This window comes from Myotis davidii, unplaced genomic scaffold (assembly GCF_000327345.1).
Source record: "Myotis davidii unplaced genomic scaffold, ASM32734v1 scaffold97, whole genome shotgun sequence".
Lineage (NCBI taxonomy): Eukaryota > Metazoa > Chordata > Mammalia > Chiroptera > Vespertilionidae > Myotis > Myotis davidii.
Genome location: NW_006289392.1, coordinates 5,455,712 through 5,473,798, shown reverse-complemented (window position 1 = coordinate 5,473,798; position 18,087 = coordinate 5,455,712). Strand labels below are relative to the sequence as shown.

The window sequence follows — 18,087 nt, the reverse complement described above, 5'->3', positions numbered from 1 at the left end:
CAGGCCTGGGCCTGGGCGCGGGCCGGGCGGCGGTGGCCGCTATTGCATCGCACAGATGGGGGGACCCGAGAGCCAGAGACTCGCCCTGGCTCCTGGCCGCGGCCAGTGGTGGCAGAGCTCTCGCCCCCGACACCCAACACCCGCACAGCTGAAGCTTCCAGAAGTCACCGTGTTCATGAATCCGGCCCGTGGCTGGCCTGTGTCTTCCACGTGGTCGTGGTTCCCCATCTACCACGTGCCGGCGACTGAGCCCCACAGCCCCAAATAGTTATAGTTTCTTACAAACACAGGCAAGTCCTTTTCTCTTTCTTTCTCCCTTTGAAGGCTTTTCGCTCCTCTTTCCCGTGGTGTGACTTTTTTGACAATGAGGAAGGGTTCTCCTTCCTTACTGCCTTTTTAAAAGGCTGCCTCCTGCAGCCCCTGCAGGGGTGGAGCCGCAGCGTAGGCGTGTGCCCGGCCGGGAATTGAACCTTCCCCGTGCATGCTGCGACCTGGAAGGTTCAATTCCAACTTTGGGCGTTTTGGAGGCAGCTGTTCCTGCTTAGCTCACTCCCCAAGTCCCTGGCAGCCCACAGGCTGTGCCTTCTCCACTTCCTCCCCTCCATCCACCGAACTCCTACTCATCCCTCAGCTACACCGGTCAGGGCTCCATTGTGTGATTTTTAAAACAGCGTTTCTCCACTGACCGTCTTTCCTCATTCTTTATTTCCAGCGTCTTCACCATTTTGTATCTAATTTTTTTTGAAGGGGTCTTGGAGCCAGAGCTGGCCTGCCGCATTTTTATTTTATTGTCCTCATGAAATACTGGGCGTGTGAACTCAGCCTGGGGAGCCTGCCGGCATCTGCTGCAGGGCCCACTGAGCTGCATTTGTGGGTTCTCATTTCACTCTTGTTCTCTGTAGTCTAGACGAGAGACCCCCGCCAGGATGGTTGGTGAGCTCACCGTCCTAGCAAGGCTGAGCTGCCTCCTGGCTGTTTTGGTCCCCGGAACCCAGGGGGGCTCTGGACCTGGGCCTTTGAGCAGCTCCCCGATGGCAGCGTTTCTTGGTTTACCTCAGAGGAGCTGGTCTGGAGGAATGGCAGGCCTCCAGGCGAATGGCCTCTGGTCCTCTCTGGGGTTTCGGTCAGTAGGCTGTCTCCAGGACCCTTACAGCCCTGCCGGACCCTGCCCTGCCTGGGCCGGGTGACAGACCAGCCTGGAGGAGGGACCCTCGAGGCTCTTCGCTGTTCCCATAATGGAGTCCAGACCCCCAGCCTGGCAGTACTGGTCCCAGGAGCACGCCCACCACCACTGGTCGGCCTGCGCTCTGGTTCCTAGCATGGCCCCTTTTGTCCCACTGTCCCCACTCCAGCTAGAATGACCTAAATGCCACAAGTCTGATCCAGTCACTCCAGGTTAAAATCCTTTAGTGATTCCTGTTTCCTTCCAGGCCCTGCCCTATCCTTCCACCACTCCCTGGTTGTCAGCTTGGAGGTATAGCATTCCCTGTACTTTTCTTTCATGCCTTTCTGGACCTCTACAGGCTGTGCCTTCTCCACTTCCTCTCCTCCATCCCGTGAACTCCTACTCATCCTTCAAAACCCACTCATCAGGAGCAGATGCTTCTCAACCTATTATGGTATTGTCATCATGTCTGTCCTGGCGCCTGGTCTGCAAGCTTGAGAAGCAGTATCACTCTGGAGCCCTGACACCTGGTTCCAATCCCAGTTCTGCTACGTCTCAGCTGTATGAGAGCAGCATGCTACCTGACCTCCATGCTTCAGTGTCTTCATCTGTAAAACGAAGGTAAGACTACATACCTTCCAGGGTTGTGAGAATTAAATTAGTTACTACAGCTTACATGTAAAGTGCTTAGTGGCTGGCACATAGTAGTTGCTGTATCTTTTATCTTTGTGTCCTCAGCACCTGGCCCATTATTACAATACTAGATTCTCATGAAATGTTAAATAAATAAATGGAATGCAATCTAATCTGACTTTCACAATAGCCCAAGAGGTTAGCAGGGACCATAATAGCTCTCTTATAGGTAAGAATGCAGATTCCAGAGGGGTTGAATGACTCCCCACCCCCAAACCCCAACCCTTCAACCACTTCATCTCAGGTCTGTGCATGGCAGGACCCCTCCCCTCACCTGCCACGTCTCCCTGCAGCCGCCGGGCCTGGGCTCGGTTGTTGTAGGCTGATGCCCGCTCGGGCAGCAGGTTGATGGCTTGGCCAAACCTCTCCAGCGCTGTGCTGAGGTCGCCAGCCTCTGCCGCGGTCACTCCCTGCAGCTCCAGGGCCTTGGACTGCTCCAACTGTGCTTGTGGGAAAACTCCACCTGTGCCAGGGAGGGAGCCAGGAGGGGGCAGGTGTGCAGCCGGGAGCAAGAAGCAAAAGCCACCTCAGGCTCTGGACACGTGAGCCAGAACTGCCTGGGCTGAGGGGTGGTCACAGCTGGAGTGAGATGCGGATTTGGGACGGGGGAACCGAGGTCACCCGAGGCTGAGAGCTAGCACTGCCTAAGCCCCAAAGGAACCTGGGAATGAAGGGCATGAAGCTCAAGCTCCTTAGCCTGCAGCTGAAAGGACTTGCTCAAGGCCACACAGCCTGAGTTGCACAGCTTGGATTTGAGCCCAGGTCCTTTCCTGTGTGCCCGTTTTGCTCGACTGCACTGCCTCCAAAACTAAGGCCTCCGTGACACCCCCAGGTCACGAAAATCCCTCCCCACATATCCCACTTTCCAGCCTGAAGTCTCAGTAAGGCTTAGGCGTCACCCCTTTAGAAACAAGGACATAAAAACCTCGATGGGGACCCCAGTCCCCAGTCCCCCCTTTCTTCCTGGCAGTGACTGTCATCCCCCCCCGCCCCCCCCCGCCCCGTCAGTGTTCTAGGGATTTTCCGAGCTTTAAGGCCAATCTCAATCATTGCCCCAGGGTCTGGAGCAAACATTGGGGTTTTGTAAGATCACCTACCTTGGCCTCCCCAGGAAGGCCTGCAGACCAGCTAATGTTGAGAGCTATCCTCCAAGGTCAAATACTCACCTTCATCTTCTTCCTCCGCTTCCTCTCCCAGGTCCAACCCGACAACGTCTCCAAATGGGGTGTCGGGGTTGAAGATGGCCTGCAAAACTGCCTGGTCGTTTAGCGTCCCCATGGTGCTCAACTCCAAAGCTCCAAAACTCCAAAAAGGTGACTCAGGATGAGGGAGGGAGGGAGAAGTGGTGGGAGGAGCTGAGCTGTGCAGCCAGTGGATCTGAGGGAGGTTGTTTGAGGACCATCCCCATGAAGAGGAGTGTCCTGTTCTTTTGGTTACAGGGTAAACTGGACGTCCTCTGGCCCTGGGCTCGTGACCCTGGCCTGGCAGAACATTTACAGCTATTTCTCAACCGCCTCCCCACCAGCACTCCCGTCCCAGGAGAAACAGTAAATACATTTTCAGGCTTAAGGTGGAGGGGAGAGAGCCGTACTGTCCAGGTTCTCCTTTGCGTGCTTTTATCCTATTCAGATCAGGAGGAAACCAACAGAAGCCAGGGCCTGACTGCCCGTGGGCCAGGGAGGGGTACACAGGCAGTAAAGGAACTATTTCTGTGTCCTCTTGAGCCTTTCTTCAAGTCCAGAATTAGGTGCCGAGTAGACATCATTGATAAGGAAAGGAGATGCTGTGAAGAGCCGGTGTGGGAGGCAGAGGACTCCAGGCATCCTGTCCCCCTCCCCCAACCCTCCGCCCAACGAAGCCAAAAGAAAGGTCCACCACGTGCAGCAATAAACTTGACATGTTTATTAATTAAACTATCACTTAAATAAAAAAAAGTGCATAGAAAATAAACATGTTTAAAAACTCCTTTTTTTTTACAACTATGTACACTTTTTACTTTTACATTCAGTCTTTCGTAGAGAGCTTTCAGCATTATTATTTTTTGAACTATTAAAGTTATTTAAAATTGGAACGATACAGAGAAGATTAGCATGGCCCCTGCGCAAGGATGACACGCAAATTCGTGAAGCGTTCCATATTTTTTTAAAAGAAAAAAAAAAAAAAAAAAAAAAAAAAAAAAAAAAAACAACAACCGAAAGATCTGTTATACATGATAAAGGTATCAAGAAATGTCATTTTTAGAAAAGAAGCTTGTCATCTGTTGAGCTTTTGAAACAATTATTCAACTACCTGTATTTACTAAAGAGACTGTTAAAAGTTCAATGAAAGAAACACCACGAGTCTATTTTCTTGGTTGAAAGACAGAACTAGAGTACCTGGGAGCAAGATACCAGGAAAGCACAGAACACAATTTTCCCCTAAATGCAGGTGGTAACCCCAACATTCATAACCAAAAATAGATAAACAAGGAGTACAGATACTGCCTGGCGACATCCACTGGCAGAAGAGCATCCAGGTGGCACCTCCTGCGTCGCTGCCCGCTGGGACCGCTGCCCGCCTCCCGTGTCCGGGCCTCCCCGTCCCGAGCGTCAGAAGGGCCAGCGGCTTTTCCCGCCGCCACTAGCAACTGGAACACACCCCTATCTATAGTGTTAAGAGAATGAAAGCCATGGACTGTACGAGGCTTTGTTACACGGTGCATTACTATGTTAGTTCCTATATATATCATATTTATACTTATTTGAAAACCAAAACACAAAAGTTGCAAGTTTAGAGAGTGAGTCTTGACTGGTGTTCGTGATTCGGCATAAAACCATCTGCTCAATCACCTTGTATTGCTTTAAAATGGAGACGAAACAAAATCACACCCAGCCCTTTGCAATGACCCGCTTTTCCTTAAAAAAAAAAAAAAAAAAAGGAAAAAAATCTTTTTAACCTAAAATACCCCAAATCAAACTTAAAACTTATCATCTGACAAGGTTTGGACCTTTAGTATTTTCGGATATTTGATTGAACGTCAGTCCTTTAGAAAGATACATTCATTAAAAGATTTGTGTTGTGTTGTGTTGTGAAATCCAGGTGCCGCGTGGAACTCCGCGTGGCCGGGGATCTGCAGGCAAGCAGGGGGGGCCCGGATTGCGGCAAAGGAGCCTGGGCAGAGCAGACAGCTGCCAGGGCTGCCCCTAACTCGTTACTGGTCTAAAACCAGGAGGGGTTGTGCTGAAGGTGGTGGACAGTAACAGAGGGACCGAGTTCTGTTCAAGGGCCAGGCTGGCAGCTACTCTGGTTACACAGGTGTCTGTGCCACCAGGAGAGGCGGCTGCCAGTGTTCACAGAACCACCCAGGTCGCAGCCTGTCACTCCTCAGGGACGTGGGGTGCCCCTTGGAGACTTAGGAGTGACCCACCGCAGTACCTGTCCGCACTTCTGTGAGGAGACTCCTTAGCTCACCTTCAAAACAGATTTGGGCGTTTTGGAGGCAGCTGTCCCACCTTCTGCCTGCTTAGCTCACTCCCAAGTCCCTGGCAGGTTGGCTGAAGTTTGGCAATGAACTCAAGGCTGAGCTGTGGGAGGGACTTCTCGTTTCCGTGGTTATAACCAGGGAGGGAAAGGCCAGGCAGACCACCTGCAGCCACAGGAGGAGACACAGATTTGGGGGAGAGGGGGGGCTCACAGTACGCGGCCTAGCAGAGCAGTAACTGGATCTGCTGAGCTGAGTCTCCCCCCACCCCAGGCTGGCCTTTGGTGAAGTCGTGACCCATCAGTGCATTAATCATTCCAGTAACAAATGCAGCTTAAGGTTTTCTTCTAAAAAAAAATTAAAAAATTAAAGGATTTACAAAAACCTCACACAGTGCAATAATAAAGGAAACCAGACAGTAGTGAACCCTCGGGCCACCATGTCTTGTTCACGGGCAAGAGGAAGGGAGGGAGGTCTGGGTGGAGGGCCTTCTCCACGTCCCAGGGCGGTCTCTGCACTCTGGCCACAGTGCTGGGCCCCGTAGGCAGGGGAACTGCATCTTTCAGCAGAGCCACCACACGAAGTTCTGAAGGGCACGGGAGCCCGGGAGCCCAGGGCGAAGGCACAGCAGAGCCGTGAGCCGGGGCAGAGCTGGCAGAGTATTGCTTGGCTGGACTTCCCAGGGAGGGGCTCCCGGGGAAGGGACTACACGCTCTGAACCCTCGTGCGGATGAGGCGGAGAAACAGATCTGCTCCCTCGGGGGCGGTCAGACTGCTTCAGCTTCAGTGGGGTCTCTGCAGGAGTGAGGGCTCAGCGGGCAAGGGGGAACGAGGTGATCTGTGAGGCAGAGGGGGATGGGATGTCAGGTGCCATCCGCTCCGTCTGTGAAGCGGGAAAGGAGATGAGCACGGTCACCGCTCGGGGCCAGTGCGGGAAAGAAGAGGAGCGGCCCCAAGGGGCTGGGTGACCTTCCTTTCCTTTTATTGTCGAAGAGCAAACCCAGGAAACGTTTATGTCAACAGGGCACAAACGAACTACACATGAAACAACAGAAACTTCCAGGGGGAGCTGGGCAGGAAAAACCAGACTTTGCATGTACAGCTGAATAGTTTCTTTAACTTCATCCTATGAAAATAAAAACTTATTTAAAACCGATCTTTTAAATTAGGATAATACCGCGGTTTAAAAAATAGCCTTGTCATAAGTGCTTCTCCCTATGAAGTGCTTCTCATAGAAAAATATACAAAATATATTTACATTTATAAAACCTTAAATAGTAAACTGTAAACAGAACAGAGTAAAATCTGATGACTTAATTTAATAGGTCGGGACACGGTCTCGGGGAGGGAGGAAGCGGAGGGTGCGGGTGGCCACATCGGAGGGCGCAGGGCAGTAGTGTCATGAACTCACTTAGCCGTGGAGTTTGCATAGGTGGCAGTCCCCTCAATGCAAGGTGCTCAGTCCCCAAGGTTTGGGCCTTGAAATCTGATTAGTGTTGTGCCTTCAACTGGACATGGGCCCTTTAAAGATCAAGTCTTCCTATGTCGTCACAAAGGGAAAATGGTCACCGTGGCCTAGGGATGGGGCCCAGAGGCACCCTGGCCAGAGGCTCTGGCTGCTGCATGACTCAACTATTGAAACAACCTTTCCCTCGTCTCACATATCAGGCTCCGGACGTTTCTCTAAAACTCTCAGCAGAGTTTTGAGAAAACGCCTCATTCTGTCTGGTTCTGGCCAAGGCCTCCTGTCCACCTCCCACTGGGAGTGCCTCCAGGCTCGGGACGTTTGGAGGCGCACAGTATGCCCACAGGGAGTGTCCTTGAGCAGGAGTCACGGTCTCCTCCACCCGGAGAGAATGGGAAAGCAGTGGAGGCCGAGCAGGGAAAACGGGGAAGTGGAGTGAAGAGGAGTGAGGAGGAAGCCGCTCTGCGGTCAGGGAAGGAAACTGGCTGCGATAAGGCTCATGGGGACGGACTCCCACTTACAGCCACAGGCTCGGTGTTTGGTAATTAATTGGCACAACCCCGACAGCCTTCACCACCACAGGGGCTGAGAATCCCTTTCCCAACCAGAGTGAGTGCTCCCTGGGAAGGCAGGGGAACCACCCGCCTCCTGTTTGTTCCCCAACGGCTCCAGCTGGGCCCGCCGGCAAGCGGTCAGGGACCAAACCACCCCCACCCAGGGCTCTGCCTGGCCCCTGGCTGCAGGGCGTGGGAAAGGGCCACAGAGGACGGCCACTTCTCCCAACGCAACAAACCCAGAGCTCCTTCCAGGCAAGTCTACTAGGCACCCCTCTCCCCATTTCTGAACAGCACACAACCAGGGGGCCCCAGCAGAAGGCAGGTCCCGGATCTTCTCCGAAACCTCCTCTGCCCCCAGGACTGTGGTCACATGTCTAATGTGAATACGGAACACAGGGCTCCGCCACCTGGGAGGCCCCGGTCCCGGCACTGGGGAGGGGAGCAGCTTCAGTTGAGGAACTTCCGGCATTTCTTGGCGCCGCAGTTGCAGGGGAGCTTGTTGCTGGCATCCTCGATGGGAAACTTGTAGTCGTAGGTGAGCTCCTCCCCGCGGTAGATCTTGCGCATCGCAAAGATAACGATGTGCTTCTGCCCGTCGATGTTGATGACCCGGGAGTAGCAGTTGGGCTCGCACGAGTGGTTGATGAAGCGGGCGGCGTTGCCATGCATGGTGGCGTCCACCACCTCCGAGTCATCGATGCGGAACATGTAGCAGCCGATGCCCTGCGTGCGAAGGCGAGCGTCGGTTCAGTACCGCTCAGATCCGAGAGCACCTCCCAACCCTTTTCTTTCTTTTAACTGAGAAATACGTGTTTTTAAAAGAATTTTTGTTAGCCCTCACCGAGGATATTTTTCCATTGCTTTTTAGGGAGAATGAAAGGGAAGGGGAGAAACATTGACGTAAGAGAAATACATCAATTGGTTGCCTTCCACACTTGCCCTGCCCAGGGCAGGGGATCGAGCCTGCAACCAAGGTGTGTGCCCTTGACTGGGATCTAATGGGAGACCTTCCATCTGGGGCCGCTGCTCTATCCACGGAGCCAAACTGGCCAGGGCCCAACCTTTTCCTGATGTGACTTATAGTTGTTGCTGCTGCCGAACATTTCTTCTGGAATAATTTCCAGATTCTTCCCCTCTCTCAAGACACTTCCATGATGAATTCCTAGGTTACAGACACTAGATTACTGGTTTCTTTTTTTTCTTTTTCTTTTTGATGTTCCAGCCAACAGGAAAGGGAAACATGGGCATTGTTTGCTATGTGGTTTTGACTCCGAGAGCCATTCAGACAAACCTTCAACGAGTATTTTGTACACAAATCCTTAGAGTAGATTATGAACTTTTACTGGTCCCACCGCAAATTTCAGAGGATATAGAAATGTTGAAAAAAAAGTGTCTTTGAATCAATAAAGTACTATTTTTAAAAAATTGATCTTTGGAAAGAGAAGAAGGGAGAGGGAGAGAGAAACATTGATGTGCCTGCATGCCCCCAACCAGGGATCGAGCCCGCATCCTTTCCGTGCATGGGACGATGCCGACCAACTGAGACACATCGGCCCGGGGAATACTATTTACTCTTTGATCTAGAGATAGTTATAGTTGGTGGGCACTTTCTATAACAAAACGAAAGAACAGGAGAGAGAAAGTGTGAGGCGCACCTTGCTGTCATAGTACTTCTCTCTCTTGTCAGTCTGGATGGAGCGGATGACATTGCCGGCGTACTCAATCACCATCTCACCCGCATCGATGTTTCTCTTACAAAAGAGACCCCGGCCATGGATGGGAGACCTAGGGCAGGAAGACGGACAAGATCAGCCGCACGTCCTGCAATAAGGTTAATTGTATGAACACATGAACAAATGAGTAATATCCCGTTAGTCCCCCAAGAGGGACCGACCGACACTTGGGGAAAAAAGAACCTGGCCCCACCTGATCTGAGGGCAGGAACTTTCTGAGATGGCCAAGGACAAAAGTGCTCTCCATTCTGCATACAGCCACTGACGCAGCAGCAATGGGAAGCTTTGCTGGGTTAAATGCATTGTTCAGTGTAAGAACTGCTGGACCCAGGGCTCAGGTTCAATGGCTGTTACCTACAAACCCAGCTTTCCGAGGGGGGCACGCTCTCCCGCAGTGGGTCCATTCCGATTTTGGAAAACACCACTCGTTTCCTAGCAGTCTCTCTAGAATCGGTCATACCTATAGACACCAACAGCCTCTTTAGACGTCTTCTTCAAGTGCCGGAAGCGCATGGGCATGGGCAGGTCCATGCTAGTCGCCCTCCTAAGGAGACAAGGATGTAGTAATGAACTCCACTCAGTCCTGAGTCTTAGACTGCAGGGTCCTGGGGCAGAGGACTCAGTGTTCTTTGCTCAGTGCCAAGCAAACAAGTACCTTATAAAATTATATAAAATTAGGACTCTTTTAAATACTTTCTTTTTCTTAATCCTCACCTGAGGATATTTTCCAATTGATTTTAGAGAGAGTGGAATAGAGAAAGGACAGAGAAATATCGCTGTGTGAGAAACACATTGATTGGTTGCCTCCTGCACGGCTCCCTCCCCTCCGACTAGGGCCCAGGCTGGGAGGAGCCCGCAACCAAGGTATGTGCCCTTGACTGGAATCGAACCCGAGACCCTTCAGTCTCCAGGCTGGCGCTCCAGCCACTGAGCCAAATGGGCTTGGGCTAAAACCTATAGTGTTTTCTGACCAGGGTGACTCCCGTGTGCAGCCAGAAAAGAAAACGGACACCCGAGAGTTACTTCCTTTCTCCGCTAACACGCTGTCCCTGCAGCGGCTCCTGCCACTTCACCACATGACCTCAGTCCTCTGCGTGCTCCTGGGAGTCTGGTCCGGCCAGGCAGCGAGGAGCCAGCAGCGAGAGGCAGAGTCTGCCAGCGCCCACCCTCCCAGACTCACCGGGCCGACTTCAGCTGCACCTCCTCCTCCTCCTCGTCGTTGGGGTTGTACTCAGGCGGCTGCCGGTGCTTGGAAGCCAGGAAGTTAAACATGTCAAACGCCGACTTCCTGGAGCCAAGGGATTAGAGTACATTTAGAGAAATAACTCAATCGAAGCAACAGAAGACGCGAACACTGAACATCTGGTTATGTGGGAAAATATTACATCGTCAGGTAATAAACTCAGACCCCAAACTGCTTCCAGAAAAGGACGGGACTTGCCTCAGGTGCACCTCGGCCCGGGCTGAGCCGTGAGGGTTCAGGGGCGGCTCATTGGCCTCCTCCGGTTTGTGGAAGCGGAACTTGTAATTCCTACAGTGCTTGGCGCCCGACAGCTGCTCGGTCAGGAACACGACCGCGTCGTGCAGAATCCCCAGCATCCGCAAGCCATTCACACCTGCGGGCAGAGGCACGGTGAAGGGCAGAGCCGGTGTGCGCGGCGGCCACCGGCCCAGCCAGGGAGCACCCGCCAGGCCGCTCACGGGCGAGCTGAAGACCAGCTAGGAGTTCCATTAGATGGCCACCTGAATGACGCGGACACAGCCCTGGCCAGTGCGGCTCAGTTGGTTGAGCACCGTCCCATGCACTGAGAGGTCACCGGCTCAATTCCCAGTTAGGGTGCCTGCCCAGCTGGGGGGCTCAATCCCCAGGAGGGGGTGTGCAGGAGGCAGCTGATCAATGTTTCTCTCTCTCCCTTTCCTATCCCCTCCCTAAATCAATCAGACATTTTTAAAAAATAGTTTATTGATTTTCCACAGAGAGGAAGGGAGAAGGATATAGAGTTAGAAACATCGATCAGAGAAAAACCAAGATGGCGGCATAGGTTAACGCCAGAGATTGCTGCCTTGAACAACCAAATCAAAATACACCTAAAAGACGGAACGGACATCATCCAGAACTTCTCTCCGAGGTTTGCAGCGGTTGCTGGGACTCTGTGAGGCAGAGCCCCTAGGGACGGAACTGAGAGCTGCCATAACTGCTCGCTCCACCTGCCCTGTTGATCCCGAGCTACCCGCCCCGCCCAAGCCCTACGCAGAGCCATTTGCTAGATAGCCTCAGGCAAAGGCTAGATTAGCACCTCCCTAGAGGACAGAAGTTTTCCCACTGCAGACACAGCTAATTCTCACAGCCAGTTGGCCTGGAGGTCAAATCCTCCTAGTATTAACTACAACAATCAAGGCTTAACTACAGGAAGACTGCACACAAAGACCACTAGGTGGTGCACCAAGAAAGCATAAAAAATGCAGAGACAAAGAAACAGGCCAAACTGTCAATGGAGGATATTCAGTTCAGAACCACACTTTTAAGGTTTCTCAAGAACTGTCTAGAAGCCGCCGATAAAGTTATTGAGATCCTCAACAAATCTAATGAGACCCTTGATGTTATGATAAAGAACCAACTAGAAATTAAACATACACGGACTGAAATAACAAATATTATACAGACTCCCAACAGCAGACCAGAGGACTGCAAGAATCAAGGCAAAGATTTGAAATGCGAAGAAGCAAAAAACACCCAACCGGAAAAGCAAAATGAAAAAAGAATCCGAAAATACGAAGATAGTGTAAGGAACCTCTGGGACAGCTTCAAGCATACCAACATCAGAATTATAGGGGTGTCAGAAGATGAGAGAGAGCAAGATATTGAAAACCTATTTGAAGAAATAATGACAGAAAACTTCCCCTACCTGGTGAAAGAAATAGACTTACAAGTCCAGGAAGCACAGAGCATCCCAAACAAAAGGAATCCAAAGAGGACCACACCCAGACACATCATAATTAAAATGCCAAGAGCAAAAGACAAAGAGAGAATCTTAAAAGCAGCAAGAGAAATACAGTCAGTTACCTACAAGGGAGTACCCATACGACTGTCAGCTGATTTCTCAACAGAAACTTTGCAGGCCAGAAGGGAATGGCAAGAAATATTCAAAGTGATGAATACCAAGAACCTACAACCAAGATTACTTTATCCAGCAAAGCTATCATTCAGAACTGAAGGTCAGATAAAGAGCTTCACAGATAAGGAAAAGCTAAAGGAGTTCATCACCACCAAACCAGGATTATATGAAATGCTGAAAGGTATCCTTTAAGAAGAGGAAGAAGAAGAAAAAGGTAAAGGTACAAACTATGAACAACAAATACACATCTATCAACAAGTGAATCTAAAAATCTAGTGAATAAATAATCTGGTGATCATAATAGAATCAGGGACATAGAAAGGGAATGGACTGACTATTCTTGGGGGGGAAAGGGGTGTGGGAGATGCGGGAAGAGACTGGACAGGAGGGGAGTTATGGGGGGAAAAAGAGGAACAAATGTAATAATCTGAACAATAAAGATTTAATTAAAAAAAAAAAAAAAGAAACATCGATCAGCTGCCTCCTGCACACCCCCTACTGGGGATGTGCCCGCAACCAAGGTACATGCCCTTGACCGGAATCGAACCTGGGATCCTTCAGTTTGCAGGCCGACGCTCTATCCACTGAGCCAAACCAGTCAGGGCCAATCAAACATTTTTAAGTAAAATTATGCAAATACAGATCTATCAATATGGACAACATTCATGATAGATAAAGTGAAAACAGCAAATGAAAACTATGGACTCTTATCTCTGCTCTGTGTACACAGAGACACTATATGCATGACTTCACTTTATGGTCCTAGTGACCACAGCGGCCAGAGTCACTAGCTTCATCTCCAGAGAAGTAAACCGAGGCTCACAGAACGTAAACGCCACCCCCCGGCCACGCAGCTGACGTGGCCGAATCTGAGCCGTGGACGGTGTTACTCCAGCCAGGCTCCCTTTCTTTCTTTTTTTTAAATATGTTTTTATTCATTTCAGAGAGGAAGGGAGAGGGACAGAGATAGAAACATAAATGGCAAATAAGCTTCCTATTTAAACCAGTCAGGAGGTGGGGTTTCTGTAACTGGAGGGATAACGGTGACAGTGAGTCTAGAGAAGAGTGGTCACAGAAGGCTGAGGTCTGCAAGGACTACCGGAAGGCCATTCCCGGCTGAGGGCAGCAGGGCCCATGGTGTGCTAACGCGAAAGCACATGCACTGTCAGCAACGAGAAGTCCTTGGGATCCATGCTAACAACTCCGCCTTCGCGTTCCCAAGCCCAGAGGTTGTGGTTCATGAGCTGGGGGGTGGGAGCGGCCGGGGAGAGGTCAAAGGGGGAAAAAGGCGACTCGTGTAATACTTTAAACAATAAAGAATTTCAGTTAAAAAAAATGCTGCAATCAAAAGACATAGGGTTACCCTAGCCAGTTTGGCTCAGTGGATAGAGTGTTGGCCTGTGGGCTGAAGGGTCCCAGGTTCGATTCCAGGCAAGGGCACATGCCTGGGTTGCGGGCTCAATCCCCAGTGGGGGGTATGCAGGAGTGATCAATGATTCTCTCTCATCATTGACATTTCTCTCTCTCTCCCTTCCTCTCTGAAATTAATAATAATAGGGTCCCAGATTGCGAGAGGGCACAGGTCAGGCTGAGGGACCCCACCCACGCACAAATCCATGCACCGGCCTCTAGTCAATAATAAACTTAAATGTAAACATAGGTTATTATTGATCCAAAGACATAAAGTGGCTGAATGGATACAAAAACATGACCCAACTATATGCTCTACACAAGAGATCCATCTCAGAACAAAAGACTCACACAGAATGAGAGTGAAGGGATGGAAAAAATGTTCCATGCAAATGGAAAAGAAAAAAAAGCTGGGGTACCAATACTCATACCTGACAAAATAGACTTCAAAATGAAGGCTATCATAAGAGACAACAAAGGTCAATATATAGTACTAAAGGGATCAATCCAACAAGAACTTATAACTCTGGGAAATATATATGTACCCAATGTAGGAGCGCCTAATTACATACAGATGGAGTTAAGTGACATTGATAGAACATTTCACCCAAAGCTGCAAAATATACATTCTTCTCAAGTGCACATGGGTCATTCTCAAAGATAGACCACATGTTAGGACACAAAACAAGTCTCTAGTTCAGGAAGACTGAAATCATATCAAGCATCTTCTCAGATCACAGTGGAATGAAATTAGAACTCAACTACAGTAAAAACACCCAAACATTCAAAAACATGGAGGCTAAATAGCATGTTATTAAACAATGAATGGGTTTCCAATGAGATCAAGAAATAAGTAAAAAACCTTCCTTGAAAGAAATGAAAATGAATACACAATAACCCAAAATCTTGGACATAGCAAGAGCAGTCCTGAGAGGAAAGTTCATAGCACAGAGGCCTACTTCAAAAAACAAGAAAAATTAACAATAAACTATTTAATCCTACAACTTAAAGAACCAAAAAGAGAACAAGAAAAGCCAAGTAGAAGGAAGGAAATAATAAAGATTAGAGCAGAAATAACTGACAGACTAAAAAAAAAAATCAATGAAACCAAGCTGGTTCTTTGAAAGGATAAGATTGAGGAGCCATTAGTCAGACTCATAAGAAACAAAGACCCAAATAAATAAGATTAGAAACAAAAGCAGAGAAGTAACCACTGACACCACAGAAATACAAAGAATTTTAAGAAAATACTATGAACAACTATATGCCAACAAGCTGGACAATGTGGATGAAATGGACAAATTCCTAGAAAAATACAGTCTCCCAAAACTGAATCACGAACAATCAGAAAACCTGAATAGGCCAATAACAACTGAGGAAATAGAAGCAGTAACCAAAAAACTCCCAGCAAACACAAGTTTCACAGGGGAGTTTTACCAAACATTCAATGAAAAACTAACACCTGTCCTCCTCAAACTATTCCAAAAAACTCCAAGAGGAAGGAACACTTCCAAGCTCTTTTTATGAGGCCAGCATTACCCTAATTCCAGAACCAGATAAAGTCACTACAAAGAAGGAGAATTACAGGCCAATATCCCTGATGAACACAGCTCTAAAATCCTCATCCCACCTGGTCATGATGTTTGATGTCTTTATTGTATCGCTGGACCTGGTTTGCTAAAATTTTGTCAAGGACTTTACTGTCCAGGTTCATCAGGGATATTGGCCTGTAGTTCTTTTTCTTTTTCCAATATATTTTATTGATATTTTACAGAGAGGGAGAGAGATAAAGAGTTAGAAACATCGATTAGAGAGAAACATTGATCAGCTGCCTCCTTGATGCCCCCTACTGGGGATGTGCCCGCAACCAAGGTACATGCCTTTAGCCGGGATCGAACCCGGGACCCTTCAGTCCGCAGGCCAATGCTCTATCCACTGAGCCAAACCAGTTAGGGCCCAACACCCATTTTTGATAAAAACTCAGCAAAGTTGGAATACAGTGATCATATCTCAACATAATAAAGGCCATACATGACAAACCTACAGCCAACATCATACTCGATGGGAAAAAATGAAAACCATTTCCCCTAAGCACAGGAACAAGACAGGGATGTCTGCTTTCACGACTCTTACTCAACTGAAAATCCTAGCCACAGTGATCAGACAAGAAGAAATAAAAGGCATCCAAATTGGAAAGGAGGAAGTCTAACTGTTCTTATTCGCAGATGACATGATATTGTAATAGAAAACACTAAAGACTCCACCAAAAAACTACTAGATTTAATAAATGAATTTGGCAATGTAGCGGGATACAAAATCAACACACCCAGAAATTGATTTTTTTTAATACACCAATAATGAATTCTTAGAAAGAGACACTAAACAAATAATCCCATTTACCATTGCAACAAAAAAAGTAAGGTAATTAGGAATAAACTTAACCAAGGCGGTAAAAGACTTGTACTCAGAAAACTACAATTAATATTAATTAATATTTGATAAAGGAGGCAAGAATATACAATGGAGTCAAGAGAGTCTCTTCAATAAATGGTGTGGGGAAAATTGGGCAGATACATGCAAAATATTGGAACTAGAGACCACCAACTTACACGATACACAAGAATAAGCTCAAAATGGATAAAAGACTTAAATGTAAGTCAAGTCGTGAAACCATAAATATCCTAAGAGAAACCAAAGGCAGCAAAATGTCAGACATCTCTCATAGCAATATGCTTACCAATACATCTCCTAGGGCAAAGGAAACTGAGAAAACAAACAAATGGGACGTCAAAATGAAAAGCTTCCACACAGCAAAAGAAATAATCGCCAAAACGAAAAGGGAGCCCCCTGTGTGGGAGAACATATTTGGCAATGATACATCTGGTAAAGGGTTAATACCCAAACTATATAAGGAACTCATACAACTTAACAGAAGGAAGATAAACAATCCAATTAAAAAATGGCAAAGCACCCAAATAGGCATTTCTCCAAAGTGGACATACAGAAGGCTAAGAGACATATGAAAAAAAGCTCAAAGTCACTGATTATCAGAGAGATGCAAATGAAACAATAATGAGGTATCACCTCACACCTGTCAGAATGGCTACCATCAACAAATCAACAAATGACAAGTGCTGGCAAGGATGTGGAGAAAGCGAACCCTCCTGCACTGCTGGTGGGAATGCAGACTGGTGAGCCACTGTGGAGAACAGTATGGAGTTTCCTCTAAAAATTAAATATGAAACTCCCATTTGACCCTGTGATCCCACTTCTAGAAATATATCTTAAGAGACCCGAAGCACCACACAAAGAATGTATGCGCCCCTATGTTCATAGCAGCACAATTTACAATATCTAAATGCCCATCAGTAGATGAGTGGGTAAAAAACTGTGGGAAATACTTTCAATAATAAAGGTTAAAAAAAGAGAAGATGCTATAAAAAGTGCTAATATTCACTAATTTCCCTGAATTCGGTTTCAAATCCCTTCAGTCAGGATGATGCTCTTCACTGGCACATGAGGTACATTCGGGCACATAAATACACAGCTACATGTAAATGAAGAGCTGCCAATAATGCAAGACTCATTATATATATATTTCTTAATATTCCTTTATTGATTTCAGAGAGGAAGGGAGAGGGTGGGGGAGGGAGAGAGAGGGAGAGGGAGAGGAGGAATGGGGGGGAACATCAATGATGAGAGAGAATCACCGATCGGCTGCCTCCAGCACGTCCCCTACTGGCAAGCCCACAACCCAGGCATGTGCCCTTGACTGGAATCGAACCCGAGACCCTCCAGTCCGCACCGCAGGCCAACGCTCTATCCACTGAGCCAAACCAGCTAGGGCAGGTTCATTATTTTAATTAATCCTCACAACGAAGATCGAAAGTTGGATTAATATTAGGACCTTATAGATACGGAGATCCAGACTCAGAGAAGTTAGTTAGCTGCAAACAATTTAATATCAATAGCAACAGGGCAGAAATAGAGCTTGAACTCAGTTCTATCTGCCTCCAGAGCTCAGGGTTTCTTAGATTGCATAATGCAGCACAAGACATGGATAAACCAAAGAAATCTTTGTGCCACTAGAGAAAGAAAGGGCCAGACTATTCTCCTCTGAGGAGAACACTGAGCCAAACCCTCCGGTAGATTACACATTACCAATGACTAGTTCAGAACAACTAAGGACGCATTTAATTATAGTTCATCCAGTGACAACCAGCTGGTCAGAGACAGACCCATGAACCCTCTTTTCTTGCCCCCAAATATCTCCCTCACCATCTGCAAAAATGGGAGGACACTATCCATAGAGTAAAAAGTCACAGAATGAGAGCAATTATTTGCAAACATGTATCTAATAAGGGATTAAATTAAGTAAGCCAAGTGTCCATCAACAATCAATGGATAAGCAAAATGTAAAATACGGACACAGTAAAATATTATTCAACCTTAAAAAGTAAATCCTGACATATACTACAACATGGATGA

The 18,087-nt window shown here is 48.1% G+C and overlaps 2 protein-coding genes across 6 annotated transcripts in view; both read right to left on the bottom strand.

Annotated features, from left to right (window-relative positions):
• Window positions 1-18,087, bottom strand: part of LOC102766910 (histone-lysine N-methyltransferase 2A) — a 70,807-nt gene that overhangs the window by 9,277 nt on the left and 43,443 nt on the right. For 4 of the 5 annotated variants that reach the window (XM_015562500.1, XM_015562501.1, XM_015562499.1 and 1 more), the window contains 5 exons: window positions 10,515-10,689; window positions 10,254-10,361; window positions 9,534-9,617; window positions 8,996-9,125; window positions 4,756-8,063 (listed from right to left, as the gene is read on the bottom strand). In XM_015562500.1, coding sequence (XP_015417986.1) covers window positions 7,788-8,063; window positions 8,996-9,125; window positions 9,534-9,617; window positions 10,254-10,361; window positions 10,515-10,689 — 773 coding nt within the window. In that variant the 3' untranslated portion in view covers window positions 4,756-7,787. Of the gene's footprint in view, window positions 1-4,755; window positions 8,064-8,995; window positions 9,126-9,533; window positions 9,618-10,253; window positions 10,362-10,514; window positions 10,690-18,087 lie in introns of those variants that run through there. The other variant, XR_001513499.1, reaches the window with a different exon arrangement.
• On the bottom strand, window positions 2,119-3,231 carry TTC36 (tetratricopeptide repeat domain 36; the record flags this gene model as incomplete). The annotated part of the gene is made up of 2 exons (XM_015562502.1): window positions 3,025-3,231; window positions 2,119-2,321 (listed from the first exon to the last, which is right to left on the bottom strand). Coding segments are annotated over exons 1-2 (315 nt in total), but the record flags the coding sequence as incomplete, so codon positions are not given.